The sequence below is a fragment of the Astyanax mexicanus genome, chromosome 17, assembly GCF_023375975.1.
Source record: "Astyanax mexicanus isolate ESR-SI-001 chromosome 17, AstMex3_surface, whole genome shotgun sequence".
NCBI lineage: Eukaryota > Metazoa > Chordata > Actinopteri > Characiformes > Acestrorhamphidae > Astyanax > Astyanax mexicanus.
Window position 1 is genome coordinate 27,974,008 of NC_064424.1, and position 27,998 is coordinate 28,002,005.

At 37.2% G+C, this 27,998-nt stretch overlaps 2 protein-coding genes across 4 annotated transcripts; both read right to left on the reverse strand.

Moving 5' to 3' along the window:
* Positions 1-3,330: 3,330 nt before the first annotated feature.
* On the reverse strand, positions 3,331-13,939 carry mzt2b (mitotic spindle organizing protein 2B). 3 transcript variants are annotated; one of them, XM_015607680.3, is made up of 5 exons: positions 13,828-13,939; positions 11,755-11,953; positions 10,809-10,960; positions 8,507-8,647; positions 3,331-4,942 (listed from the first exon to the last, which is right to left on the reverse strand). In XM_015607680.3, the coding sequence occupies exons 2-5, from the start codon at positions 11,940-11,942 to the stop codon at positions 4,791-4,793; spliced, it is 633 nt and encodes a 210-aa protein (XP_015463166.1). In that variant the 5' UTR covers positions 11,943-11,953; positions 13,828-13,939; the 3' UTR covers positions 3,331-4,790. The 3 variants fall into 3 exon arrangements, with proteins under 3 accessions (XP_015463166.1, XP_007256589.1, XP_007256590.1); XM_007256527.4 differs by having other exon boundaries at positions 8,507-8,650; XM_007256528.4 differs by lacking the exon at positions 8,507-8,647.
* An 883-nt stretch (positions 13,940-14,822) lies between these two features.
* zgc:193801 (uncharacterized protein LOC564476 homolog) lies at positions 14,823-27,694 on the reverse strand. The gene is made up of 8 exons (XM_007256524.4): positions 27,519-27,694; positions 24,756-24,954; positions 21,144-21,334; positions 20,079-20,258; positions 18,411-18,569; positions 17,183-17,302; positions 16,956-17,048; positions 14,823-15,538 (listed from the first exon to the last, which is right to left on the reverse strand). Exons 1-8 carry the CDS (start codon positions 27,531-27,533, stop codon positions 15,080-15,082), a joined length of 1,416 nt encoding a protein of 471 aa, XP_007256586.2. The 5' UTR covers positions 27,534-27,694; the 3' UTR covers positions 14,823-15,079.
* Positions 27,695-27,998: the final 304 nt, after the last annotated feature.

Sequence of the window (27,998 nt, forward strand, 5' to 3'; positions counted from 1 at the left end):
TTTTTTAGTTTGTTAGTTAGATAGTTAGTTGGTTAGTTAGTTTAAAAAAATTTTATCGTTTTTGCCAGATTTTGTATTTTTAGGCTTAGTGCGGTCAGGCGATTAAAAAAATAATTAATTACGTGCTCTGTTATTTATTTACGATTCAATTGAATTTTAGCAGAATGAAATAAAGTGCTCCCAGAAATTGATGTTTTATTATATTATGTAATACAGTCCTTGATTTTAGTCATCTTTAAAATTATATTTTCTACCCTGGGGCTTTTATTATAAAAAATAAACATGGCAGATTAGCCTAACAGCTAACTTTCAAGGCTAACGGCTAACTGGTGACACTAACTGGTGATGGTAACAGCTAACTGGCGTTGCTAACAGCTAACTGGTGATGGTAACAGCTAACTGGCGATGCTAACAGCTAACTGGTGATGCTAACAGCTGTCGTTGCTAACAGCTAACTGGCAAGACTAACGGCTAACTAATGATGCTATCAGCTAATTGGTATTGCTAACTGGCGATACTATAGCTAACTAGCGATGCTAACAGCTAACTGGTGATGCTAACAGCTAACTGGCGATGCTAACAGCTAACTGGTAATGGTAAGAGTTTTCTGAATGAATGTGTGATCTTTGATAACGTGTGTTTGTGAATTATAGCTGTAGTTCACTCTTTAGTTTTTGAGCAACACCGGAGTGCAGCCAGTGTCTGAACTCTAGCTAACAGCTGAACTCAGCAGTAGTGTTGGAGCGTGTTGGAGTCTGGATGTTGGTGTTTCCTGAGATTAATTCATGAGGTTTGATTTCAGAATGATCTTACTGTGCTGTTAGATTTTGTAACTTCTGCTGTTTGATATGATTTATAAACTTTTAATATCTAACCACCTTCAGACAGCCTGTACGTTACATGTTTTACTTTATCTTATTTCTTCTCTTAGTTCTTTATTATTTCTTTCAGTGTTTTATTTTCGTCTTGTATTATCACTCTTATTCTTATAAGTGTATCATTATAATTGAATATAAAAATAATAATAATGAAAACAACAATTAAAAAATAATAATAATAATAATAAAAAATTGACTGAAATTAACTGAACTGATCAGGACTGGACTGAAGTATTAATGAAAGATTGTTAATTGTGTAGGCCTCTTAGGACTAATAATATTTATTTATGGAATATATCTGGCCCATGTCCTTTTTGTAAAAGCTCATGATACTATTTTTAGGTCACCAACAGTCATTTTGCAGAATTTGTGCACCCATTTGTTCAATCTTAAATTCATTATATATATATATATATATATATATATATATATATATATATATATATATATATATATATATATATATATAAAATAAAGGGTGCATTCCTGGAGAAGATTTCATGTAAATATCTAGAAAAGGTTTTATTTAGGCTGTATTATAAGAATTATATATGTAGGAATATCCACAGCATTTCAGTGTCAACAAAGGTAGACCTATTAAATTCTGATAATCTAATTGTAGTGTGTAAGTGGTTCACATGTGGTTATTTTAGATTTCTTGTAAACCTGTCTTAAAATGTAAGGGATACTGAACCTTGGTTGGGCTAGTGGGATGGCTCGAAGTGGGCGGCAGAAAATTTCCCTTATTTTTAAATTAAAACTTGACAGGTATGCACTTACAAAAGAACAGTGCACTCAGTCATCTCAACAGAACTGATCTAAAAACAAATCTGATTTGCCTGCAGTCTGAACATAGCTTTAGGGTGTACTCACACAAAGCACAGTTTAATAGAATGGTGCTGGAGCACGTTTCTGCCCCCTCCCCTCTCCCCCGCTGCCTGCACTCACAGTGCATTAAAACAATCCGGGACCAAGCACGCTTACGTCATTAACAATTAGGTTGGCTACTTGGCTTAAGCCTGATTATTTTATCAACAGCATCCCCTAACAAAGGAAATGATTTACAGCACGCATCCCACACCTTCAGACAGTGCACATGCAGTTTCTTTAGGTGGTCATGACACTGTTAAATGGATCTTTGAAATTCACGAGCTAGAAGGTATACACTAATTTGGCAGAATATATTAACGTTCTTCTGTTATAACCAATTGTTGCTGTATGCTCGTCTGCCCAAATTTCCAGCAAACACTGCACCTCTAACATACACAATGAGAGGCCCTTTGCAGACAGGATTGTTTACAGGAACGTCATCTTGTTCTGTGCTTAGGAATGAATAGCGCTCACACTGCATGCGTTCTGTGCTCGAGTCCAAGTGAACCATAATCTGGTCCACCTTTTCAAGTGGTTTGGAGCAATCACACTAGTTAAATGATCCGTGCTTTGGGAAGTAACCATGCTCGGGCACGGCACAGATTGTCTAGTGCAAGTACACCCTTAGAAGCCTTGCTCCAGGTTACCCAAGTTGGGTCCATCCGGTTCAAGGAATTGAACCAGTGACCTGCTGGTCACAAGGTGGCTTCCTTGGTAGCCTTCCCAGTTGCCCTTCTACTCTTCTAGGAAAGTCCATAGCCAGGATACTCCACATTAGTGCTGGGCAGTATATCGTTTTTAATTCCCTGTTTGCCATGCATTTTTCAGACAGCACCAAACCACTAGGAGCGCTGCATGGCACACCACCAAAGAAGTATACTGGTACATCTCGATAGCTAACGCTAGCCAGTTATCATAACAAAGCTAACAGTCTGGACTAGAAGGCAGGTAGCTCAGCTGTGAAGTTAAGCACTCGTCTCGTGTGCTCCTGCCAGGAGAAAAGTCATCTGATATGAGAACAGCACTTTATTAAGAACTTTATCGCAGGAGTTGCTGCTCCTCGAATGTTTTTATCCAAGTAAAGTAGAAACACAACAGTAAACGTACAAAGGGCAATGGAATAATTATTCACTCAGAAAAAGAGACAAATGGAATTGCACAATCGACCCACAGCTTGAAAAAAAATAATAATAAGCTCCTCGTCCCCCAGACCAGCTCAGAATCGAGCAGAGTGCAGAATCATTTATATGATATGGGACAAGTGATGAAACATTATAAAAAGAGTAGATTTAAGGTGCAAAAGTACCTAAACAGCAGTTCAAAGCCCTTTTCAAAACATAAAAACTGTAGCTTAAATGACAATATTAATGCACACTGAAACGTGGAATTTTTTTTTTTTGTAACTGGAGAATCAAAGGACTAACAGCCATTTTAATACTTTGATTATTTAGTTCTTAAGAAATAATGTGCACTAGAACATTTGAGAAATATTGCTATTTGAGAAAACTTCCTACATTTTTATTATTTTAGGTCCATTTATAGTGTTGGTGCTAAATATTTTTATTTTGAAAAGGAAACAGGGTTAAAGTTGGCAACTGTTTTATTGTAAATGCAGACAGATTCCTTCATATATTGTGTAACTTTGTGGGACAAAGTAAACTCTATAGTAATCAAAGCCTTTATTTAAATGCTTCATGTTTTATATTCTATATACTTCTGACATAACAATATGCCACAAACCTTAAAGCCACAAAGTCATGCAAAAATATAAATATATATAAATAAAAAAAATAAAAAAATCTGACATACTGTCAAACCGTCAGAATCTTAAAAAAAAAAAAAAAAAAAAAAAACATCCTGATATACATTTTTGGTCATACCACCCAGCACTACTCCACATACTCAGCTACTGGTTCTTTATGTTGGTGGGACATGAAATTTACCTCCTACGGTGGAGTTGACGCAAGCTGAAAACACAGGCAACTACATCCACTCCAATGGTGATGTAAGGTTTTCTCAGGTTCAAGGCCATTCCGTTTCTTCTCTGCATGTCTTGCAGGCACGTCTGTCTGAGCATCATTTATGATTTACAGGTTAAATGGCACATGATGTTTCACAGAGTGAGAGGGACAATTTTTTTTTTTTACCTGTTTTTATGCTGTAAAAGAGCAAATCAAATCGAATCAGGCATGATTGACTTTCTAAATATAAATTTTATACACATTAAAAATATGCATTAAAACAAGATTGAGGTCTGATCATGTTCTCTTCACAAATTATTCTGGTATAATGATTATAGTGATTATTACTGTATTCATACCAGCACAAAGGAATCACAAGTTTAAAAACCTTTCTGTTTTTTAAACTATAAATTATTTTGAGTTTATGTCTAATTTTTCAATTGTTCAACTATTTTCTACTGTGATTTATTGTCTACATGGTTTTAATCCTATTACTTTTTAGTATATGCTATGACATTTTTAGCATTTACTGAAGAATTCAGAATCTATATCAAATGAATCAGTGACTGTTAAAAAAAAAAAAATCAAAACATTATGACTACCTCCTTGTTTCTACAACAAATATTCATCTTTTTAGCTGTGCTGATCATATAGAAAAAATGTAGTTCTATAATCATAGACTGTAGTCCATTTGTTTCTCTACATACTTTTTATTACTTTTTTATGCTCCTGTTACCCTGTTCTTGCTGTTTTAAGGTGGTTGTGATTTTACAGTTAAACTGTGTAGGTTTTAGTAAGGAATCTGAAGTGAAAATCTTTGGGGAAGTCAAAAGGGTTAAACAACCACCAACCAACCAAATAAATAAATATAAAAAACAAAACTGGAGATCACATCATCACAGTAAGATGGGCATCTAAAAGGAAAATCCACTCCCTTCCAAACGGATTCAACGGATTCTCCAAATTCATTTTTACAGTCAAATAAAAGGCTGGCACATGGTCAGCGTCTGTCGCATCACTGTCCATAGCTTGACCCCAGATCTGGACCAGGTCCTTACAGAGGCCAGTTTACTGCAGGGCTTCAGTTGGAGGTGACCTGGGAGGACGAGCTGCTGCTGCCAGAGCTTTTGGTGCTCTTCTGCCCCCTGGTGGCGCTGGCCTGCCGTGGCACTCTCTGGCTGGAGCCATCTCTGGCAGCTTTCTCCCCATGACCTGTGCCTGTTTTGCTGCGCACTGCCATTCACCACAACACACACAGACAAAAACACACACACAAATGTTAAGAGATGCATATTTGCTGAGTGTTTGTGTGTGTGGTAATTAATTTTTGCATCCCACCAGTGCACACACACACACCACATGCAACATGATTTATGGAACTGGCAGACTTACACACACCTGGCTTGTCCCGTTTCATGCACTGCGGTGATACAAACACAGGTTTTTACACTGCCTTGGCGAGGACAGCATGTCAGCACGATAAACATCGGTTATGAGGTTATGAATGGATGCAGTTCATGCATCTGAAAGCCTTCCTTTACAAATCTAAAATACTAACATGTATAAACAAACTTGGTTTAATTTTATGTAAACAGCTCTGAAAATTCTTTTAAAAGACTGGAGTCTGAAATGCACTTACATATAAAGACAGTTTGTCATTAATCTGCAAAGACGAAGAGAATCTTACAGCATCACAGTTTACAAGATTTCACCTACATTCATTTTGAAATTATTTCCCATCATGATTCCAGTGGACATTTACAAAATACTGCTGAACAATGGAGCACAAACAGAAGCAGCTTTTAACCACCGCTGCCCTTGTGTGTGCAGTAACTTGTTCCGGAAAAAAATAAAAAAATAAAAAATAGATAAATCATAAAAAAAAATATATATATTATTAAATATGGATGATTTTAACGTAACATCAACATGTAAAAAGACTCATCATGCTGACAGCAAAGCATCAAGGCAACAGGAGCACACAGCAACTGACTCTAGTCAGGCTAGGGGTGGGCAATGTGGCCCTTAAATAATATTACAATATGTCAGAGTATTTTTGCAATAACAAAAGTCTTGGCGAAAAAAAACCAAACAAACTGAAAAATAAATGTAAATATGTATCTGTTTGGTAAACAAAAGTAACTCGCAGGGACTGTGATATTGTACAAAATAATAATGCAACAAAATAAAGAATGCAACAAAAAATATACTAACTAAAAGGTAAAATATGTATGCATGCAAATAAACTACAAAACATAAAAAAATATATACAGAAAACAACCTTAAAGCTCCACAGTAAATAGCAAAACCAATCGGAACAGAATAATGCTACTATCACAATATGGATTTTTTTTTTTGTTTCAAAAACTTTTATGATATCATGCGCAATATTATACACCCTTAATGACACTGGAAATATGCCTACTATGGTGAAATCAGTCTTTTAAAAGAAATTTTAGCCTCTGTTTAAAGTTATTTACTGTATGGTTGGCATTAGTTGAAGCATTCCAACATTCCTTGAAAAAAGCAGAGAAATGGAGAAATGATATGAGGTTAGTGGTTAAGGTTAGAGGACTGGAGATGATGTGGTATGAAGTGGGATCCATGAGTTTCCTATAAACAGTTAGTATTATCACACTTGTTAATTCCATTTTAATGCACTTTTTTTTTTTTTTACAGATGAAACTGATGCATAAATAAGAACACAAGCATAAACCCCGCCCCCACTGCAAACACTCTAGGCACATTTAAACTATGGCTACTTTCACACAGCAGGTTAAAGAGGTCCAAATCTGATATTTAGTTTAGGACTTTAGGCTGTTCACACAATCTTTTTAAATGTGACCCACATCAGACATTAGCCTGAACAGTTCGCGCATTGTAAGTAAGTGATGCACATGTGCAACAGAGCAATGCTTCACGTTAAGTTTCACTTAAATCCCTGCCAGAATCTCAAGAGCAATGAATGAGTTCAGGCTCCTTATGGGCTTATTATTAGGCCTGCAACAATTAGTCAATATAATTAACAATGTTGATTGTACAGCTTTGTGTAAAAATTAACTCCAAATGTTTATTTTCGACTAATCATTATTTGGTAAGGCTACACAAAGAACTGGAAACAGAAACACAATGGAAGAGAGTACTGGGCTCACTTGCGAACTTTACATTCAACTTGGCCTGCGTCTTCAAAAGTGCTCAAACACAACAGAATACATATTTCCTCACTAATTAGCAGCACTTTCCACATTTAAAGGGCAATGTTCTGGACATTGAAAGGCATTAAAATTCCAGTTTCAGCTTTTCCTATTATTGTTTGAAATGGATAAAAGAAGCTTAAAAGCAACAGCAGTACCTTTAGCAACCACAGATGGAGGGCATGGCAGAAATATTGATTGACTAACAATTAATCTGAAAAATAATGATCAGATAAGTTGACTACCAAAATAACTGACTACCAAAATAATTGCAGCCCTACTTATCATTAAAAATTGCTGGAAAACGACATATTACTTAGCCATAATCAGGTTTTTTTTCTTTGACCTCGACAACCTGTTTGGACATTTGGACAATTCATGAGGAACACCGCAGGCTTCAATATTATTGAAACAGAAATATTGGTCCAAATCGCCGCTGTCCATCTTGCTGTCTACTCACAGACTATTTTTTTCCTTCACTTTGCCATCAAAGTTGCAGGAATTCCGGTCTGGCTGTTTACACACATCACACCGGATATGTATATGATAAGCGGCCCAGACAAAATGCATTTTTTGCATTTACACAGCCATACAAACAACCCATCTGTATTTGGGCCACATTTACCTCCTGTGTGAACGTAACCTATGTAGTCTAAATTGGGTTAAGAGGTGATATGAATGAAGTTTTTCAGGCAAAACATTATGACCACTCAGATTTCTGTTAGACAACAAATTAACAGCTGGCTCTCATGTTTGATGTTGTGGATGTGGGGGGAAAATGGGCAGTATGAAGACCTAAGCCATTCTGATTACGGCCAAAATCTCCATAACTGACATGCAAGCATCAGACACAGACATCAAAGCAACACTGATTTCTCTATCTACTGTAACTGTAGACTAACTCTTATTTATAAACAGATGCTCAAAATGCTCATTCTCTGTGACACACAAGCATGAGAAGGGTAGTCCAATTCTCTCAGGGAGGCAGAATTTGGCACAACACCTGGAAAGTTATCTTATGCGGAGTCCAGGGAGATCACTACACTGCAGTGTGAAACCAAAACTAACCATAACAAATGTACTTAATGTAACAAACACACTCTGGACCAGACTTTCAGGTTTGAAAATGCCTTTATGTCTTGTAGATGGAGCTATTCTGGTGGTACATAGCAGAACAGCAACATTGGTGGTCATAATGTTTTGGCTTATAATGTGATGTTTTATTCACAAAGCAATCATGACCCATAATTGCCTTTGTGAGAGAAGCAGGGCAAGCTTCATGCAGTTGCTGCATACTGGCTTTCATTAAAAGCTCAGACTGCTGCCTAAATGCCCTGAACCAAAGCAAACAAACTTGAGTGTTAATTATTTTGCTAATGATGAACCTCTTTAGAAACGATCTGAAGGGGAAAGAGGTCTGAAATAATGAATCATGCACTAAAATCAGAAAAAGAGAGAGAGAGACAGAGAGAGAGAGAGACAGAGAGAGAGAGAATGGAAGAACGATAATTTAAAGAGCTCCGACTTGTTGGAGGCACTGAAAAGACAAAAGGTGGAGAATAACGAAGGCTGTTGATAATGGAACAGGCTGATGAAGGAAAACCTTGAGAGAGAGGAGAGTTCTGGTCACCAGGGCCGTAGACCACTATCTTAGCCCCTCCCCTTTGTGGGCGGGCAGCAGGGCCAGTGGGAGGGGCTTGGGAAGTTGGCTTTTTAGTGCTCTTTTCTGAGACCATAGAATCTTCTTCTTCAGGACAGTTCAAACAAACAAACACATACATACACACACATTGTACACACAGGTGCCACAAACACAACAAGAAAGAGAAACAGGTATTAACATAAAAAACATTAAAAAAAAGGCTGCTGAGATTTTACTGATTTTTTACTGAAAATAAACTGGTATAATAGTTCATATGGCTGGGACGTCTCATCAATATAATTAGACTATCAACATCATGGACTAGAAAAACACATTGCTTTGCATTAATGTGTACTGACATATAACAAAGATGGCCACGCCCACTGAAAAGAGGGTCTGTGGCCCAAATCACACACTAGCGCACTAAATATCAAGGGTGCACGATATGGACAAAAAAATGTGCTGTGCAATGTGCCTTTTGGCTGAACTATTTTTTCCTCAGTATAAGAAGTAGTTACTTCACTCTACCTTGTTTTACTTTAGTCCACCTCACTCTGCCTCGCACTACTTCGCTATGCCTTGTTCTACTTCACTCTACCTCATTCTGCTTTGCTGTGCCTCACTTTTTCTCACTCTGCCTCAGTCTTCTAACTTATCTCTGCCTCATTCTACTTTATACAGCCTCACGCTACCTTGCTCTACTTCGTGCTACTTCACTCTACCTTGTTCTACATCGCTCTGCCTTATTGTACCTCGTTCTACTACACTATGCCTCATTTTACCTCACCCTGTCTGACTCTACTTCCCTCCACCAAGCTTTACTTTGCTCTGCCTGGCTCTACTTAACACTGCCTCACTCTGCTTAGCTCAACCTCATTCTTTCGTTCTGCCTCACTCTATCTTGCTCTACTTTATGATACTTCAATTTACTTCACTCTACCATGCTCTACTTTGCTCTAGTTCACTCCACCTCACTCTATATCACAATAACTACAAAATAAGATGTATCTTTTAGACATTCTATTAGTGTGTTAAACCTAGTGCACTGCCATTAGAAGTGCATTAATTTTGTAAAGCTGCATTTTGTTTACTTTAGGAGTCAGATAACAGATGTGGAAATGACATCACACCCACATTTCAGTTAAACATAATGATCATTTTGCACTATTTGTTAACTGCTAGATAACTGTTCTGACCATAATTTCCTAGTGTTTTATGGAGAATCCAACCAAAATTGTGACCCTCCTTTTATGTCCCAGCTTATCATTGTTAGTGATACCAGATAACATTGCATCATAAGGTGTTTAAGTTCAATTATTTGTAATCCATTTTAGATAAAAGGTTAAAAGAAGACAATTATTTATATTTGAGTATTAAGTGGCAAATTATCAGCTATCCAAAATAAATGTTCTTGAACCAGTCTGTTCTTGAGTTTCGTTCAAATGTACACTACAATCAAACAGTGCAATGTAAGACAATATAAAAACAAGAAAAGCTCTGTGGATGAAGAATCTGCAGTGACGTGTGTTGAAATAGCAATGCTTCATCACTCCCTGTTAGTACAAAACAAGTTAGTGTGTTAGTATTTTAAGTACTAACCTGCCAAACGTGCACTATTAAAAAAGAACGTATTTCATTTATAGAATGTGTTCAGTACACATTTGGGGCACAGTGTAATTGTTTAAAACTTGCCCCATTTTACCATCAACAACATTACAATAAAAGGGTTTAGAGGCCAAATAAATGAACTAAATGCTGGACCTGTTTTTATAGTGTGAGGAAAGACATGCTAGCAGCTGTGAAAGACAGAAAGGAGAAAAAGACTGGAGAGAAGCAATGGCTAAGAAAACGTGAGCCCTTCAACGTAAAGAGCAGCCATTTCACAGCAAAATCTCAATACAAATACTTTATTTTAATGAAAAAAATCCACCACAAAGTGCACTGGCACTAAGAGATCATATCTAGCAGGGGTTGAGAAGGGTCTGTGGGTGTGTATAAGGGGAAAAAAATGTGACTATTGGCTGGATTAGCCTAATAGCTCTAATGTGCAAGCTAAAAATGTTAATATAAAATGTCTTGGCTGGTAAACTACATTCAGTGTTAGCAGAAATTTGTAAATTGCAGTCTGGTAGTAAAATTGTGAAATGAATCTGCAGAATTTCATCATCACGGTGTCCACATGCATCAAAACAGACAGACTTGAGATTAATTCAGAAGCTTATTAACAAAGTCTCTGTGCGTCCAGATTGATATGCTGACTGACCTCTGGACTCGGAGGGGGCGGCAGTGGAGTGGGACGCTGTCGACGTGTCGCCAACAGATGTGTCCGAAATCCTCTGACCTGCACACATCGCCTTTAGGGTCTGGAAAACAGCCAGCGGTGCTACATTCATCTTCAGAAGGTCCACGATATTCCTACAGGATCAAAAAAATTATATATATATCATTTAACATTCATTCACTCTGTGGCATCTATTTGATCTTTTAAAGTCTGATAATATAATACAGTAATAATTTTGCAGCATTTCTAAATCCAGTATGAATCTGCTTTGTGTGTAGTTTTTACAGTCTCTCTATAATAATGGTGGACTTAATTTAAAATAGTATGAATTGTGGTTTGTGTGTGTTTTTTTACAGTCTGACAGTAATAACTGTGGAATTAATTAAAATCTGTTTTATAGTCTCATTTTGGTGGGAATCCAGTATGAATCAGCGTAGATTCACTTTATGGTCTGACAGTTATAATCGTGGAATTCATTTAATCCAGAATGAATCTGAATTCTGTGTGGCTTTTACAATCTGACATCAATTGTCGAATGACGCTAATCCAATATATATCTGCAAAGTGGATCATTTTTATGATTGGTCTATAAGAATTGTGGAATGACATTAATCCAGTATGAACCTGCAGAGTGCTGCCCTGCAAATTTTATAGTACTACATGATGAGTACCTATGTACCTTTTTTTTTTAACCAGGATGAATTGTTCCAAAGCTAACAGAGCCTGCAGTACAGTATGTATTGTTATTGAGTCTGTATATGATATTGATTATAATGATTTAATCTGAGCCATTTGTATGAATTTGAATACATTGAACAGATTTTTTTTCTAAACCCACTTAAAAAAATCTGTTAATCCCCCCCATGTACATTCCAGTGCAAATCTTCTAACTTTTGTAAACAAAAGCTACACTTTCAGATCTACTCACTTGAAGACCTCCTGGTCCATGACGATCCCTGCAGCCTGAGTGAGCTCAAACAGTTCCATCTCCTCAGCATTGAGCACTTTCTTTTTCTTCATGCTGTACTTCTGCACATTGCCACTAACTGTAACACCCAGAGAGGGGGATTCTGGGGCAACAGGCATTGTGCCAGCTGGTGCTGCGTGGGACGTCATCAGATGGGACCCTGCAGAAGATCCAGGAAAATATTTTAACTTATTTTGACAAATAGCAAACAGTAAAACAGAAGAGTTGAATCAGTTGAAAAGAAAACACTGTGTAGGAATCCGTCTCTCCCATCCCTGGTGTAATGCTGGGCTGTTGACTCAAATTAATTCGACTAACTGAATTACTGTTTTAATGTGACTTTTAATGGGTTATCACGATTGTAGATCTTTACACAGATTGCTTACATAGGCTTGTTTTCTTGGGAAGAAACCTGCAAAAAACTTTTTTTGTAACAATTATGATTTTCGTTTTGTAATGATTTTTATATTAGGGCGATCAGCATTAATGTGTTAACGCATCTGGAAACTTCAATGAGTTTTTTTTTTTTACGTAAATTAATCACGTGACAAAATTAGGTGGTGATGCAGTAGCAGTTTTACTTAGATATATAACAGCATTGCTTACTGTTGAGATTCATTAAGTTTTACTTATGCTGAAATTCTCTCTCTCTCTCTCGCTCTCTCTCCTGAGATATTATAATACAGTACAACTACCCTGAAATATTATGATACAGTGTATTATGAAAAGTGTAAGTCAAGTGTAAATCAATCACACTACACCTTTTTTACTGCCTCCTTACAAAAGAAAATACAGTTAAATACCAGCATTACAAAAGTGTAATCATGATTTTATTTATGATTTAGTCACACAATTGTTGTTTAAGTGTTTCTGACACTGATTATTTTATTCACATTTAAATACCCATTATTAAAAGCTTCGTCTTAAGTAAGAAAAAAGTGTAATTAATCACATAATCCTATTGTGATTAATTTTGTATTTTCTTAATCGATTGACACCACAAATTCATCTTTTAGTTTTCTTTAATTGAAATATAAGGTTAGGCTACGATCTTGTTTAATATAAAAACTTAATGCAAGGTTGAAGGGAGATGTTTGTTATTCTTAATAAAAATAATCTTTAAGTTTTATTGTGCTTGAACAGTTTTAACTTCTTGAACATAAACGTTTGCATATTAAATAAAAAGTTCTAAATGCTGCTGTTTTGGTAGAACTACAAATATATAAACTGAAAAAAATGTTCTGTTGTTATGTAGCGTAATCGTAATTGAGATATGGTCATACGTTTGCACAATGTCGAGATTTAATTTTATTTATTTTACAATATTGCCCAGCCCTAACATGGACTATACAGTCAAATACAAATTAGGACACCCAATGAAAACCACTCTATTTATCAACATACTTAAACATATACACATTTGACCATAAATACACTTAAATCTGAGGAAATAGGAGGTAAAAATGTAACTAATTACAAGAAATGTAACGTTAACTAGCAAGCTAGATAGATTCATTTACACCATATACAGTAATAACCGGATTTCCTTAGATTTATTTTACTATGTTATGCCAATATATTTACCTATTCATCTAGCTTAGCTAACATTATGAGTGACATAGCTGACAAACAACTAACTAGCTACCTGTGAGTAAATATTTAATATTTCTATAAACAAACCGTGGCTAAGCTAACTATAGCTGTCATTTAACGGTAGAGGTGAGAAACCCAGGTTCAGAAAGTAAAGATCCATCCCATGGTTTTGTACCAACTGCCTGGGCGGCTCTGGAGGTTTGTACAAAACCCAGGGTGGATTTTTACTTTCTGGACCTGTGTTAGCCATCTCTAGTTACGGCTAGCCTTAGCTAGTTTATCAGCCTGCTGCTCCTCAGATTAAACTCTTTTCTAACGGAGATACAAATAACTTAAAAGACCGCTAATTTCTGCTTTTAACCAACATATGAAATCACGTTTTCTGCAACAAACAAATACATATAAAACCAATTTGCTGTAAAACAGTGTAAAAATACTCACAACAAACAAACCAGCGCGCTGAACTCTCCCTCTGCAGCTCAACTAATCCAGAGTACAGCGCTTCACTGCCGCCTAGAGGAGCAGCGCCCGGTCCGTAATTCAGTGTTTCTGAAACTTCAAACTCTGACTCTGTACCTCAATTTAATGACTTATTTTCTTCATATTGTGACTCAGTACCTTCCAATTGTGATTGGTTCTCTTTGTTAGTTACTGGGTTGTTTTTTGGTACCTTAGGTACCTGTAGGTAATTTATATTTTTTATATAAAATTCAAAGGATTCTCTAGTAACTCAGAACCACAAATTGATCACAACAAATGGAACCAAAAAGGTTTCTTCGAAAACAATACTGAAGTCCAGGAAATAGATTGTTTTTTGAGCTTGCAACCATTTTTTGCATGTGTAAATATTGACACAAAAGTCTGCAATAGGAAGCATATAAAAAAGCAAGCAGTAGGAATTGTGAGCAAATGTGTGAAATGGCTACAGCAGTCCAATTTCCAAACAATGGATAGTTTTGAGTTTTCTGCCTTACACCTTCCTCCCCCTACGCAAAGCTCACACAGGGTGCCAGACTGACACGTGGTGGCAAACAACAAAAGTCTTACCTCTTACTGATCAGTGAATGTATATGTTTCAATGTCCAAAATGCCCGTCTCTTCTACGCTAGTGGTGGTGGTCAATTACCCTGCTATTGTCAGAAACCTTACTGAAGCTCAGTGATGATCTATTCAGCAGAAAAATAGCCAACTCACAATGGCTAAAGCACACAGATTGTGTGCTTTTGTCTATATCTGTCAACCCTGAGTGTGGAAATGACAGAGATGGGAGTGGGCAGTCATTTACAATGATGATACATACTGATCATGGTATGAGTTACTACAGAAAATATAATCCTTAATCTACCTTTAATAAAATAACAAATGGTCATAAATGTTTTTTTTATTGTGCGAGTATGAATAACATTGTAAGATGTTTAAAATAAGTGTCTGTGGGTGTTTTTGCAAATCAAGGAAATGATATAATTCAGCATCAGGCCACAAAAATAACCATAGTACATGAAAATGTTTTTTTTGAAGATGCTATTTAATATGTACACTCTTAAAAATAAAGGTGTTTCAAATTGTTTTTTAAACAATGTATTTAAAGGATCAGAGAAATACTGTACATGTGACAGGTAAAAGAAAAAGCCAGAGTCTGATTCTGAGCAGATGAGATCTATGTAGGGAAATGTTCTTCAAAGACCTGCTGGCATCAGCTAACCCGGGGGACTTTGTTTTCACTCGTTTCTCCACAGTCATCCTCTGAACTGCGCTTTCTTGGAACTGGAAGAACGTTATCCTGTTTAACCACCATGTCCTGGGTTGTGGTCAGGGCTGTGTCCTGTAAAGCAGTGTCCAATCTGGGGCTGTCCAGGCTGGGTATGCAGGTTTCGGCCTGCACGGGTCCGAACTCCACCAGCTGCCCCCTCAGTTCATCTTGTTCTGACTGCAGCTGCACCTCTATGATCTCCAGTCCTGTTAGTGAGCCTCCTATAGTCCCCTGGACCTCCATCTCCACGTGGGTGTGAGACGACTCTGGGGTGGCACTGAGTTCTATCGTCTCTGTGTGGCCATTGAGGGGCAGGGTAGTGGTCTGAGAGAGAAGCTCTTGCCTCAGAGAGGCCAACTGAGCCTGAAGCAGCTCTTTATGCTGGGCCTGAAGGGTCTCCATCTGCAACAGCAGAATAAAATGTTTAGATTTTGATTTGATAGATAATCACATATACCCCAGTTCCATTACCACTGTTTATTGAAAGATTTTGAGTTAAAGAGGACGGTAAAATGCAATCAGTTTTGTAATAATAGTTACATTGAATGGCCCACTGCTAAAACACACGAGTTGAGGAACATCCATACCCAATAATTATTATAGATGTACACAAACACAACCATTGATATTATTGAAATAAAGTACAAAAACAATTAACATTTAACGGATTTATTAAAAGTACAACTAAAGCATTGATGATATAGATTTTTTTAACAGTAAAGTAAACAAAAAAACTATACTATGTTCATGAGTAAAAGTAACCTAAACTAACTAAAGTAAAAAATATATAATGTTTATTTCCAACCAATTAAATGTGTCCATGTTTTTTGGAAGGCTATGTTCTACCAACAGAAATTGATTAGAGAGAGATTTTGGTGTTCTTGAAAATAGCATCTCATAGTGATTCCTGTTACTTGGTTAATGGATATGTAGATGTATCTACTCATTCCCCAATTTGCAGTGTGATATGGACCCTTTATTACATGTGGAAAGTTCATTACAGCACTCTGTCCTTAATTTTAACTCATTTTAACACATTTTAAGTCCCTAAGTGACATTTACTGAGCATAGTGCATTAGCTCCTTTTAAACATGTACTTTTTGCTTTTACTTAATCGTTCCAAAGAGTTTAACAATTCAAATGCTTGTCAAAAGTTACGTCCCATATAACTAGTTTTGACATGATTTCAAAAAATATATATAAATAAAATATACTAAGGATGTCCTTGATCTGATCATGTGATTGGAAATTGGGGTCGATCACGTAATTATTAAAATTTTATTTCTTGTGTTTTGTCCCTAGTGTTTCCTCTGTTTCGTTTGTTAAGACTTCAACGATATTTACATTAATATGTTAGTAATATCTAAATATGTTTAGTCCCTCTAAGTTAATTTGTAGCATTACATATTGTTTATTTTAAGAGAACTGAAACATACAGTAAAAGAAAATATCTTTAACTTTACCCACTAGGTTTTTAAAATGACTATATAGCAAAAAAACTGTATCTTAGTGCTTATTTATGGTGGATGTTATACCTACTGTTACGTAGCCGTAATTTATTATATCATAACTTGAAGACATGTTGAAACTAGTCTGCTAGATGCAACCCATCTAATGTTATTAGAGTGTAGGGGCAGTCTTCATTTAATCTTGTCTATGATTAGACTTTCGTTCAGCTGTTGCAAAAAGCTACTTAAAATACTTTTCAGTTGGTTCAGTGTTTTGATTTTTTTCTATAATGAAAAACCTTTGGAAACAAACTCATTCTGTCTCGTTTAGCTCACTGTGTAAAGAACACTAAAGTACAAAAGAATCTCACCAGTTTTGTTACTCGCTGCTGGCTGTGGTCTGGACACTGGTACGCCTGTAGCTCCTCAAACATCTTCACGTTGGCCTGAACTAGACTAGCAACCTTGCCATGACCAAACAAACAAACAAACAAACAAACAAAAAAACAGACAGAGGCCATTATTATATATGCTATAGAAACAGCATAAACCAAAAAAAATGGAAAATAAAGTAAACATAAAACACATTTGAACACACCTGTTCTTTGAGCTGTTTAATTTCAGCACGTAGATTCTTCTCCATGCTCTCCTTCTCCTGCCGTAGAGTGTCTATCTGTTGATTGACCTCCAGCAGACGTTTCTCCAAACTCTCCCCACTCTAAAAACATTAGGACAGTTTCACTGTTTTCAGACAAGACAACCACACTTAACATACTTACGCTAGGCAAAGATGGAATTTGACCTTCACCATTAACTCATCCATTAAGTAAACACACACAAATACATAATAATGAGCACACACACAGAGTAACATACAGTGAGCACATGCGCCCGGAGTGGCAGGCATGTTTTTACTGATAAACCCGACCCTTTCTACAACTCTTAAATATTTTGTCATTTGACAACGGAGCATTACATTTCATGGACTGCTTCCACAAAGACACTGCCTGTAGCTGCGATTGTTTGTAGAAGTGTTATACTACTAAATATATTATATACTATGTAATTAAGGCATTTTCTAATACTTTTAATAATATTTTTTAAAATCAAATAAAAGAATCAGTCTTAGTTTGGCAACATTTAATTATATTTATATTAGTGGTGTCAGTCACTTAACAACTCACTGTATTTATCACCACAATTGTCTGTGATTAATCACAATTAAAATAATTGTTTAATTGCTGGCATTTCCCTGTATTTTTGACAGTGAGACAGTAATAGCGTAGTGTGGTTTAGGTCTGGTGGAATAGAGCTCTTTTTTCCTGCAGGTTTATTGCTTTTTAAACTAGAATTTTGCAATGAGCTGAGTTACTGAGTTTAACTGAGAGTTTTAATGGAGGCAATAAATGCTAGTGTAGCTCCATATTCCACCTTACAAAGAGGAAACGTGCCATCAGGTATGTGTGCGCATTCATTAACACAGCAATTAAGATATTATCGTAGACGATATATCACACACCTCTAGTCTGATCATTAATAACGTCTCTGAGTGAAGCACAAAGCTAGTCAAAGTGGGGTAGTTGGGTGAAAATGAAGCGCTCTGATTGCACAAAAGTTTGCTTACAATCAAAAAAAAGTTTGCTTACAATCAAATCTTTGCAGCAGAATCAACTTGAGTGACAACCTGATTGAAACTGGAGAATGGAAGATCAAATGGTATGGTAAGTTGAATCTGAACTCTAACACTATATTAATACTTCATTATGAATTAATGATCGATGAAGACAATCCAGAATATGTTAGAAAATGATGTTAAGCAGCAGTACCTGTTCTGTAAGGATTCCTGTTGCCTCATCATAGATCAGGCTACCCGTGTGTCCATCAGGGTCCATTAGAACTAGGGTCTGGGTTCGCTCTGATGCATGCTGGGAGGAGCCAACTTCCTCCTCCGCACCCAGTGGAATGCCATTACTCTCGCCATCTTCCTTTAAAGAGAACCAAAGCAAAAATAAAATGATATACTATATGAATACACTAGATCCTGCCACAAGGGGGCGTAGAAGTGCTTCATTCGCTGCCCTTTAAAATGGCTCTTAGGGACTACTTTTGGGTAGTGTACTTCTTTGTGAGAGATTGCTGACCGTTAGACATGCCTCTACGATGTACCTAAAGACATTTTGCTCAGTCAACACACTTTGAAAGGAAGCACATCATTGGACTAAGAAACACAGGATGGCCGTTTCAATGAATTGCCAGTCATCTAGGATTCTGGTTGGAGTACTTCTTTGTGAGAGATCGTTGACCATTAGACATGCTTCTACTCTGTACCGTAAGACATTTTTCCCAGGACATCAATTGACTGACAAAAGTTAGCAGTATGGTTACTTTAATAAATTTAAATTAAAATAAATTTCCAGCCATCAAGGATGTCCGTCAGCCAGCCACCATCACCTTCATTTGTAGTTGCTGTACAAACAAGAAATCTTTTTTTTTTATTCGTTCTAATTTTTCTAAGTTTTCTCACAATTTACACGGCCAATTACCCAACTCACTCATTAGGATTCCCCCTATTACTAGTAATGCCCCAACACACCAGGAGGGTGAAAACTAGCACATGGCTCCTCCAATACATGTGAAGACAGCCACCGCCTCTTTTTGAACAGCTGCTGTTGTGGCATTGCCAAGTAGCATCACAGCGCGCTCGGAGGAAAGTGCAGCGACACGGTTCTCACAGGCGCCTCGTTCTGATCAACATCACCCTTTGGAGTGATGTGGGGAAAGAGCGCAATTTTCTCACCCAGAGAGAGCAAGGCCAATTGTGCTCTCTTAGGGCTCTGGAAATCTGTACTGCTATGGACTTGAAAAATATTGTCGTTAGTGACGAATACAAGGTTTTGTTTGGATTTCAACAATGATCGGGTTTGAGTATCAAGAAAATTTAGCGCTATTATTACACTTTTAAAAGCAGTTACCCAACAAAAATCACCCGAGGGCTTTAAGTAACTCGATAACAGCCAAGGACCAATAGGCTTCTCTTGCATTAAATGCTGAAGAAATTTGGGAATCTAAGCCTATTGTAAATAAACGGAAGCACTTCGAAAATTGTAGATTAACATCCAGCACTCGTTTGATTTTATTACAGTTTATTACAGTTTTGTTTGCTTAGCTGTAGATGCTGAATTAGAAGTTCCTTATAGTGCCTCAGTGTCCCTTATGTATGAAAATAGACCAGAAAATATGTTTATTGACGTTTATTGAAAGTGCGCCTTATAGTGCAAAAAGGAAGGTATGTGGAAGGACCCAAAAACAACACTTCATGCAAGGAAGTCATTCAATAAGTTAAATAACAGGCCAAAATTTCTTCAAACTAATTCATTCACCAGTCATCGGAAATGTATGGTTAAAGTAACTGTTTCCACAAGGTAAAAGCAAGCGTTCCTATGCTTTTGCATACAAAGACACTGACTGTTATACTTGTAATTAAGCAGACCTACCTTTGGCTCTACAGTGAGTAAAGTGGTTCCCTCAGTGTCTGAAGTGGTTGTCAGGACCGGCTGTGTCACAATGGATCCAACAGCAGCTGTGGCGTCTCCCCCTGAACTCACAGCCAGCCCACTGTATGCTTTAACATTGGCCTCTGTACTGCTGCTGTAATACTGCCTGCAGTTCACATCCTGAAAACAAGCATAAAACATGGCAATACTAGAGTCTCTCAGTCACATGCTACAATCCTCATTCACTTTTACTCCTTTCCCACATGCTGTTTCTCTAAATACAAATGAAAAACTCTATATATTTATAATCTGTCTCTATTAGATATTAAAAGATAATGGGAAATGAGAACAGTGTAAAATTCTCTTTTGCTAAAAACAGCAAAAACGTAGTACCCTGATGTGATAATTAGGGGTGGGTGATATGGCACCATATTTCAGGGTATAATTTTGTTCATGATATTCAAAAACGTTGGAGATGTTATTGCGTACGACACGACATATACACATACTTTTGGCCACAATGTACGAAAAAATTGCAATCACTACTGAAGAAGTAAATCTGTAAAAGTCTCAGGTCTTCTATCCAAAAGAGAATATTTAATATCATGTTATATTCCAAAAAAGATGTGTTTGGGAAGAAGAGCCCAGTTTTGTGTGTTGAACTTAAACTTTTTTTCTTCGCTAAACTGATCAATGCTGTGGCCCACCAGGTCTTGACTGCCCACCCATGCTCTTCAGACATTCATAAAGCGATTAAGGCAAAAGCACCCTCACACCTATTTGTAGCTTTTGACCCTTTTCACACTGTGCACTTTCGTACACTCCAAGTACTCTCTGACGTGGCTCCGTTGACTGAGTTGGTCGAGAGCACTTGACCTGGAGCATACAAGTGGAAGACTGGAATCCAGCCTAAAATGTGTTGTGAACTGCTGTGGGTCTGGCTCTGGAGCAGGGTTAAAATATTATAAGGAGTGCTCGGGGTGATGTCTCCTCTCAGAGAGAGCTTTGTGCTGGGAGGTTTTTAAGAAAATGTGGAGAAACGCAGAAACGTAAAAACGCTCTTACCTGCGTGACCTGAATTTGAAAGGTGGTGTGTGGGTTTCGGAAGTGCGTCTTGTAGTGCTTGATGGCCTCGTCCCTCCTGTTGAAGCCGTTCCTGCAGCGGTAGCAGTGCCAGTGGGCTCCTTTGAACCTCTTCTCGCCTTTAATGGTGCCCACAATCTCACAGTGGTTACAGCAGCGCAACACCTTCAAGCCTGCGAGGCACCAGACCAAAGAAAACTTGTTAATCACACCCACTTTCTCAAAGCCTAAGTTTACTTCTCAAACCTGTAAAATCCATTCACTGCCCTTTACTCAATGGCTCAAAAACCCCAATTCAAGATCAAGCATTTAATAAGGAAAGGTAGACTGGTTATGCAACAAAAGCTGGAGAATTGGGGGATGAAAAAATGACAAACAGATATGTGTGCGTAAGTATGGCTGTGAATTAGAACTTAGGGTGCTTTCCTGAAAGAGCTCTTGCTCTTTCAAGCAAATGAAACTCGAGGTATCCAAGTACAGTTTTCCTGCTGTTGTAGTCTTTCACACTGTTTAATCAAGGAATACATGGACATCTGTAGCTACTGTTTCAAAACCACTTCTGCTCTTGCAGTTGTTTCAAAACTGCTTTTTATGTCGACTTAATTTTAAAAATGTGTTTAATAAGTATGTAAATTGGGCATGCACTTGTGCACTCTTTTCATTATTATGGGGGAAAAAATCTGCATGTTGGCAAAGAAAATAAGTTTCCAGTTTTTTTGCCATTCAACTGATCCCAATGTTTTCAAGAAACCAACAGCATTCTGCCTCCACATTGTTTGGGCGTGTGATTTCAGCACCTAAACAGCTTTTTGATCAGATGCATGATTTTTGTATGATTGCTGCAAAATTCCAAAGTTTTTTCCACTACGAACAAATGGAGGGCAAGGGTGATGTTTTAATCCACACTCATTTACTCGTTATCCCTCATTATTAGTAGGCACCATGTATTTTACTTAAACCCAAAGCTGTACAAAGTGAAACATTTGGCATAAAGTCAGGACTAAACATGTTTTTTTTCCACATTTTCCACAAACTTTCATTCATTTTTGTTACTATTTTACTGTATTTTTGTTCTGCTTGAGAATTAAAGATTATTTATTTATTTAAGTAAACAAATCACAATACATTTACATCAACAGTGCTACTATATAGCTAATCATGATTTTATGTCAGCAGTGCTACATTGCAAACTTTTAGCTACCTCAGCAATGCCATTCTAATCATTCATTTACCAATGTGTAAAATTAATTTAGCAATGCAACTGTAGTCACAAACTTACCACAGAAGTCCTATTTTTGTCACAAATTTATCTCAGCAGTCATTTTTAGTCATAGATTTACCTGCAGACGCTGCTACTCTGCAATATGACTTAAAATAAATTAGTCATAGGAATCCATAAGCATTCTAAAACATTTTTCCTTACACACAAAAGTGTTTTCTGTTTTTTTTGTTACAATTTTTGGCCAAATCATTTCAGTCGCCAAACATTCAGTGCACTTTCTAATCAAACACACTTTCTGAATCCATTACTTAACCTCCTAAGTGCAATTCCATTTCTGCCCTTTCTGCAACAACACAAAATACCGAGGTCAAGGACAGGAACTAGAAGAAAGCATAAGTTCTAATTCAATTAATATTGCAGCTGAAATTATCATTATCTGATACGCCTGAATAACTAATCTGAGATCCATTCCAGCCCCTAATCAACTCCACCGCTACAAAAAGCCGCAGGCAGGAGCGTTAGCAAGTCTGGATAAGCATCAGCAGTTAATTGCTAAAAAATTCCTATATCAAGAACAGTTAGATAACAGGATAATCAGATTTTCATTTCCCGACACACTCATTAGCCTGATGTTCCAGGTGAATAGGCACAATTGAATTTTCTAATCTTTCATCAGCCAGGATTTTTTTTTTACTTTAATTTAATTAGAGCAGGTTCAGCAGGTCTGTCCATATTCCCTACACTGCCATAATCAGAGAAAAACTAGGCTGATAATGGGATCTTGATTATTCTAAAAAAAAAAAAAAATAGCCATATTTCTGCATTACTTACGCCAAAGCTGGACATGGACATGTTATGCAAATATACAGCTATTCTAACCTATCTTAGGTGATTTGAAATATTATTTTATTGCATTGTAAGCAGGAAAGGGGATAGGCTTTTTAAATGTACACCAACACTCTAGAATATATATGTTATATATCCCAAAATCAGAAAAAAATAATATGGAAAATGCTAATTTGACTGCAACAAATTCCAAAAAGTTGACAGGAGCAAATAATGCTGGTAAAGTGGAAAAAAACTATGTGTTTTCAAACGTGATGTCAACAGGTGACTATAATCATGACTTAAAACAAAAAACTTTATTCACAATAAAAGCATTTTTGGGGCAAAGAAGGGCAGAGGAGCTATAGCAACTATATCAACAACTATAAAAAAATATTTTTTTGTATTTTACAGTTGTGATTGTACAGATCTGGGGGATTTCCCAAAATGTTGAAATGCCTGAAATGCACGAGAATGTGTTGATGTACATATTTCATTTAAATAAACGAAATGACTTTCCTACTGCAGTAGTAAAAGTAGTAGTAAGTTTTGTAGGATTACAAGGAGTTTCAGCAATTTCCTCCCATTTCTTTAGTTTGTATTTTTTCATTAAAGTTCCCTGGGCTTTTGAATAGATTCAGTTTCTAGCAGGATTTGACATTTGGAGTTCATCTTGGGACAAAATTCTGCTAGTGATGCCAGTTTGCCAGGCTTTTAGACAAATGCATGAAAGGTTAATTGCATAACTGTTCATAGACTTGATATGTGATAAGGAGAAATGGCAAGACTAATGAGCAGATGAGCAGATCAACTGCTAATAGTCCAGTTTATTCCACATGCCCCGGACTAGCTGTTCACTCTACACTACTGATTGCATTGAAGTTTACATGAATTCTAACGGCTTCCATTACTGGTGCTGCTTTATACCTAAATATAAATAACGTGCGGATGTATTAACATTCATTTAAAAGCTGTTTGATCAGTGGTAGGATGGTCCACCCCTATATCTGAGTGTTGGTCCCAAGGTTTCTTTCTCCTTAGAGGGAGTTTTTATTGCCTCTGCGCTCACAGGGGTTCTGTATTATATGTTCAGGGTTCTGTCTGATTCTTTGTTCTGTAAAGCTGCTTTGTGACAACATCAGTTGTAAAAAGCGCTATACAAAAAAGATTATTTAATTAATGTTGAACTTTTTTATATTAAACAAAAATGTGTGTACATCTTAAGTTTATTTTTTTGGCTGATGGTGCTGGTGCAGAGGCAGAGTCAACAAAGAACTACTTACAACAATCAAAATTTTGGAAACTATCAAACTTTTGAGAAACGTAAGAGTTTCATCATTCTTACAATTGCTTGTAAATCATCCATCATTTTTGGGAAACTCACCTTCCTGTACTACATAAATGAAGAAATGCTTATTATGTAATTGTATATTTATAGAAAGTATTCAGTAAATAGAGCCCAACAGATTGTAACCATAGATATGGAGTAATTTGTACTATAATTCTATGATTAACGTCAGCATACATGACCACCGGTCAAGTCTTACCTGCGAAGTCGATGCCCTTGTCGACATGTTTGTTGCGGAAGTGAGCCCTGAGGATGATCAGATCCTGGTAGGCCTCGCCTGCTGTACACAGCGGACAGTGCATGTGGACGCCCTTCTCACACCCATCACACTTCTCATCCTGGCACAGGACGGGGCTGTACGTGTGCTCTGTACCCCTGATACGGACCGACGGATGGGCCTGAAGGGTGAAGGGGAGAGAAATAAGTGAAAAGTTGTTTTTTTTTTTTTTTAATATGAAGAAATACAAAATACAAACACGACACTGCATATCAGCATGGAATCATCATGAATTGAACAAAAATACAGCATTTTATTTACTACTATTTACTATTTACAAACCCACAAGCCGAGACCTTACATCTCCTGCATGTCACAGCATTCTCCTGCATATTGATAGTGTCTCCACACACCTGCAATCTATCTGTAGCTAATATCCAGGAAAACTACACATTTTTGGGCAATAAAGAGAAAGTGACACACAGCTCTCTAGACCCATCACTGCGCTCTGATTGGTCTATATTCTTGTGCTTAGAAGAACTATTACTGCGCTCTGTGGCTGGAATTTACATCCTGATTGGTTTGATGGAGATTGTGCTGGCTTTGACACTGTCTTGATCTGGTGGTCCTTCATCCACACATTAATTGATCTAGCTGTGTGGAATTGAGCATTGTCCTGCTGGAAAAAAAACAGTCCTCAGATTTAGGGAACATTGCCAGAGCAGAATGAAGCATGTTTTCACCCAGGATAAACTTGTATGTGGCTTGATTCATACGTCATTTGCAAAGACCAAACTCAAAAACATGCTCAATTCCAGCCACGCTGAAGAATCCCCAGATCCTCACCAATCGTCCACCAAATTTCACAGTGGGTTTAAGACATTTAGGTTTGTACTCCTCTACAAGTCTCTATCTAAACATTTGAAGGCCAGGTGTTGAGCAAAGCTAAAAATTGGACACATCAAAAAAATATATCATACTTTTTCCAAAGCTGTATATGCATTAGGGCTGTGTTAACGCAATTAATTTAAAATCAGTAACATGTTTTGTTTTTTTTTATTATTCAAATTAATTTCACCACCAAGTTTGACCCTAACTTCTGCCATAATCTGCCCTGGCAACACGCGGTCCCAAGCAAACTCTGGAACGGTTCCCTTGCTGTAAGAATGTGATCCAGCTGTTAAATATACTTCTTATTAATTGAGCTAAACTGCTGATAAGGTGCAGTTTAATCTGATAAATTAGTCAGATAACAAACTGCTATGAACAAACGCTGTCTCTACTGCTCCTTGCTGTTTACACATGTAGTAATGTGCAGCGTTCACTGCTTGCAGCCGCGCTGCACGTCCCATTGAAAAAAGTGGCCAATTTTCAGCTTTCTGTGCTAAAGCAGATTCACACTGCACAAAAATACGTGCTAAAACACAGAATCTTTTTACTATATTTACCACTATTATTACTAATCAGAGGAGACAATGTGCTCGCACGGTTTATTGGTGCACACTTTGGTGCGTTTAGGTTTATGCCTGTGTGAAACCAGACCAAATCAAACAGAGGGAGAAAACGCTCCAAATAAGCATTCTTAACTCCAGTGCCCCATGTTGGTTTTATCTCCCCTCACAAATTTACACCACAAATATATATATATTTTTTGTGACTTGGTCTCACTGAAGTGAGTTATTGCAGGGTGGAAAGTGTGCACTAGTGAACCTTCCCATGTTCATGTATTGCCAAAAACAATAAAAATTTTTTTTTTAAATATAAGGATTAGTTTCTCTTTTATGGGGGTCCTCTGAGATTTTTAACTTTGTGGTATTAAGGTCATTTTAGTCCCGTCCGGACGCACATCTCTGAGTTTCGTCACCTTGCGTTTAATAAAATAGCTTTTTGTCCACTGCTACACCGTAATTACATCTTGGGCACACGTTTCTACGGAGATCCACGTAAACATAACAGCAAGTGGAAATGGAGGCGATACTGAACGTGATGTCATGATTGGAAAAGCTGATCCTCCTGTTTTTTCAATTGCAGTCTGGATGCAAAAGTTTTATCACTGAGTAGAAATTTGAAATATTAAAGACATCCCCATGAGAAACTAATCCTGTTCGAATAGGGCTTTTGGGGACTATTTTGCAGAACACCACTCAGTTTAACTCCATATAGTTAAGCCTCCGCCATTTTAATGATATACACAACATTTTTAAGACCTAAAATTACACACTACTGTAAACAACACTCACCCCAAAACACTCTCTTCTGAACTTTATTCACATTTTGACCATTTTTTTATGAAGAAATAAAACACTTCTTTTAAAATGACTAACTTTACAGTTATGTAAAAACAAACAAACACATAATTTGCATATGTCAAATAGCTAGTAACTACTAACTATAGATTTTAGGCCAACTGAACAAAATTGGCTAGGGCAATTTTAAACAATAATCATCCATAATAACCTGAACTATTAATTACAGTAAATATATTATTTAAAGTGACCAAAATCTCCAATAATTACGGTTTATAGTTAGTTAAGTACAGTAACAACAGCCGTTACGATACGGAGCCGGTATGATAAATCGCGGTAACTTAAATGTTCGTAACTTAAGCTCCCCAGGTTACGTAAACTGCGGAGTTTGCGCTGCAGAACTTGCTACAACATAGCTAGCTAACTTAGCCAGTTAGCCTAAAATGCTAACGTTCACAAACAACGAGGACTGCACCTCTTATCCGGATTAAAAACTCACCACAAACATCGCCATCCTCCCGGAGCGGGTCTAATATAAACTCCGCGCTCCGCAGCTCACCGGCTCCTCCGGAGTTTCGGTGCGCGGATCATTTTCAGACAGGTTTGTGTGGTTCGTCATCCGCCTGTGTAGGTGCGCGTACACACATACACACACGCACGCGCGCGCACAGACTGGGCGTGTCCCAAACGAATCAGCTGAAGGGCACTTTAAAGGGAAACTAACGAGAAGAGTTCCAACCTGAGCCCTGTACACTCCGGGCAGCGGAAAATGCAGAGAGCTGCGCCTCCTGCTGGCTGCGCCCAAAAATAACAGCAGGAACAACACTGTATAAGGTGTCTATAAAAATAGTGACTCCTTGTAAATTTGAACGTTTGCCTTTGTAAAAGTGTAAATCGCAGTCAATATAACATTTTTACAGACTACTGGTCAAAAGCTTTTAAAAGCCTCCATTTTTCCCTTTATTTTTGCCATTTAAGA

Bases quoted from the DNA above. Each gene is read 5' to 3' on its own strand.
- mzt2b (XM_007256527.4), bottom strand. From the start codon at position 11,942: ATGACGTCCCACGCAGCACCAGCTGGCACAATGCCTGTTGCCCCAGAA. The intron at 10,961-11,754 runs GTGAGTAGATCT...TTGATCCTGTAG, and splicing joins ATGGACCAGGAGGTCTTCAA to GAATATCGTGGACCTTCTGA. The intron at 8,651-10,808 runs GTCAGTCAGCAT...ACTGTCCTGAAG, and splicing joins CGCCCCCTCCGAGTCCAGAG to AAGAAGATTCTATGGTCTCA.
- zgc:193801 (XM_007256524.4), bottom strand. The intron at 17,049-17,182 runs GTGTGTTCAAAT...GGTCATGGCAAG, and splicing joins TTAAACAGCTCAAAGAACAG to GTTGCTAGTCTAGTTCAGGC. The intron at 15,539-16,955 runs GTGAGATTCTTT...CTGCTGTTGCAG, and splicing joins AGCAGCGAGTAACAAAACTG to ATGGAGACCCTTCAGGCCCA.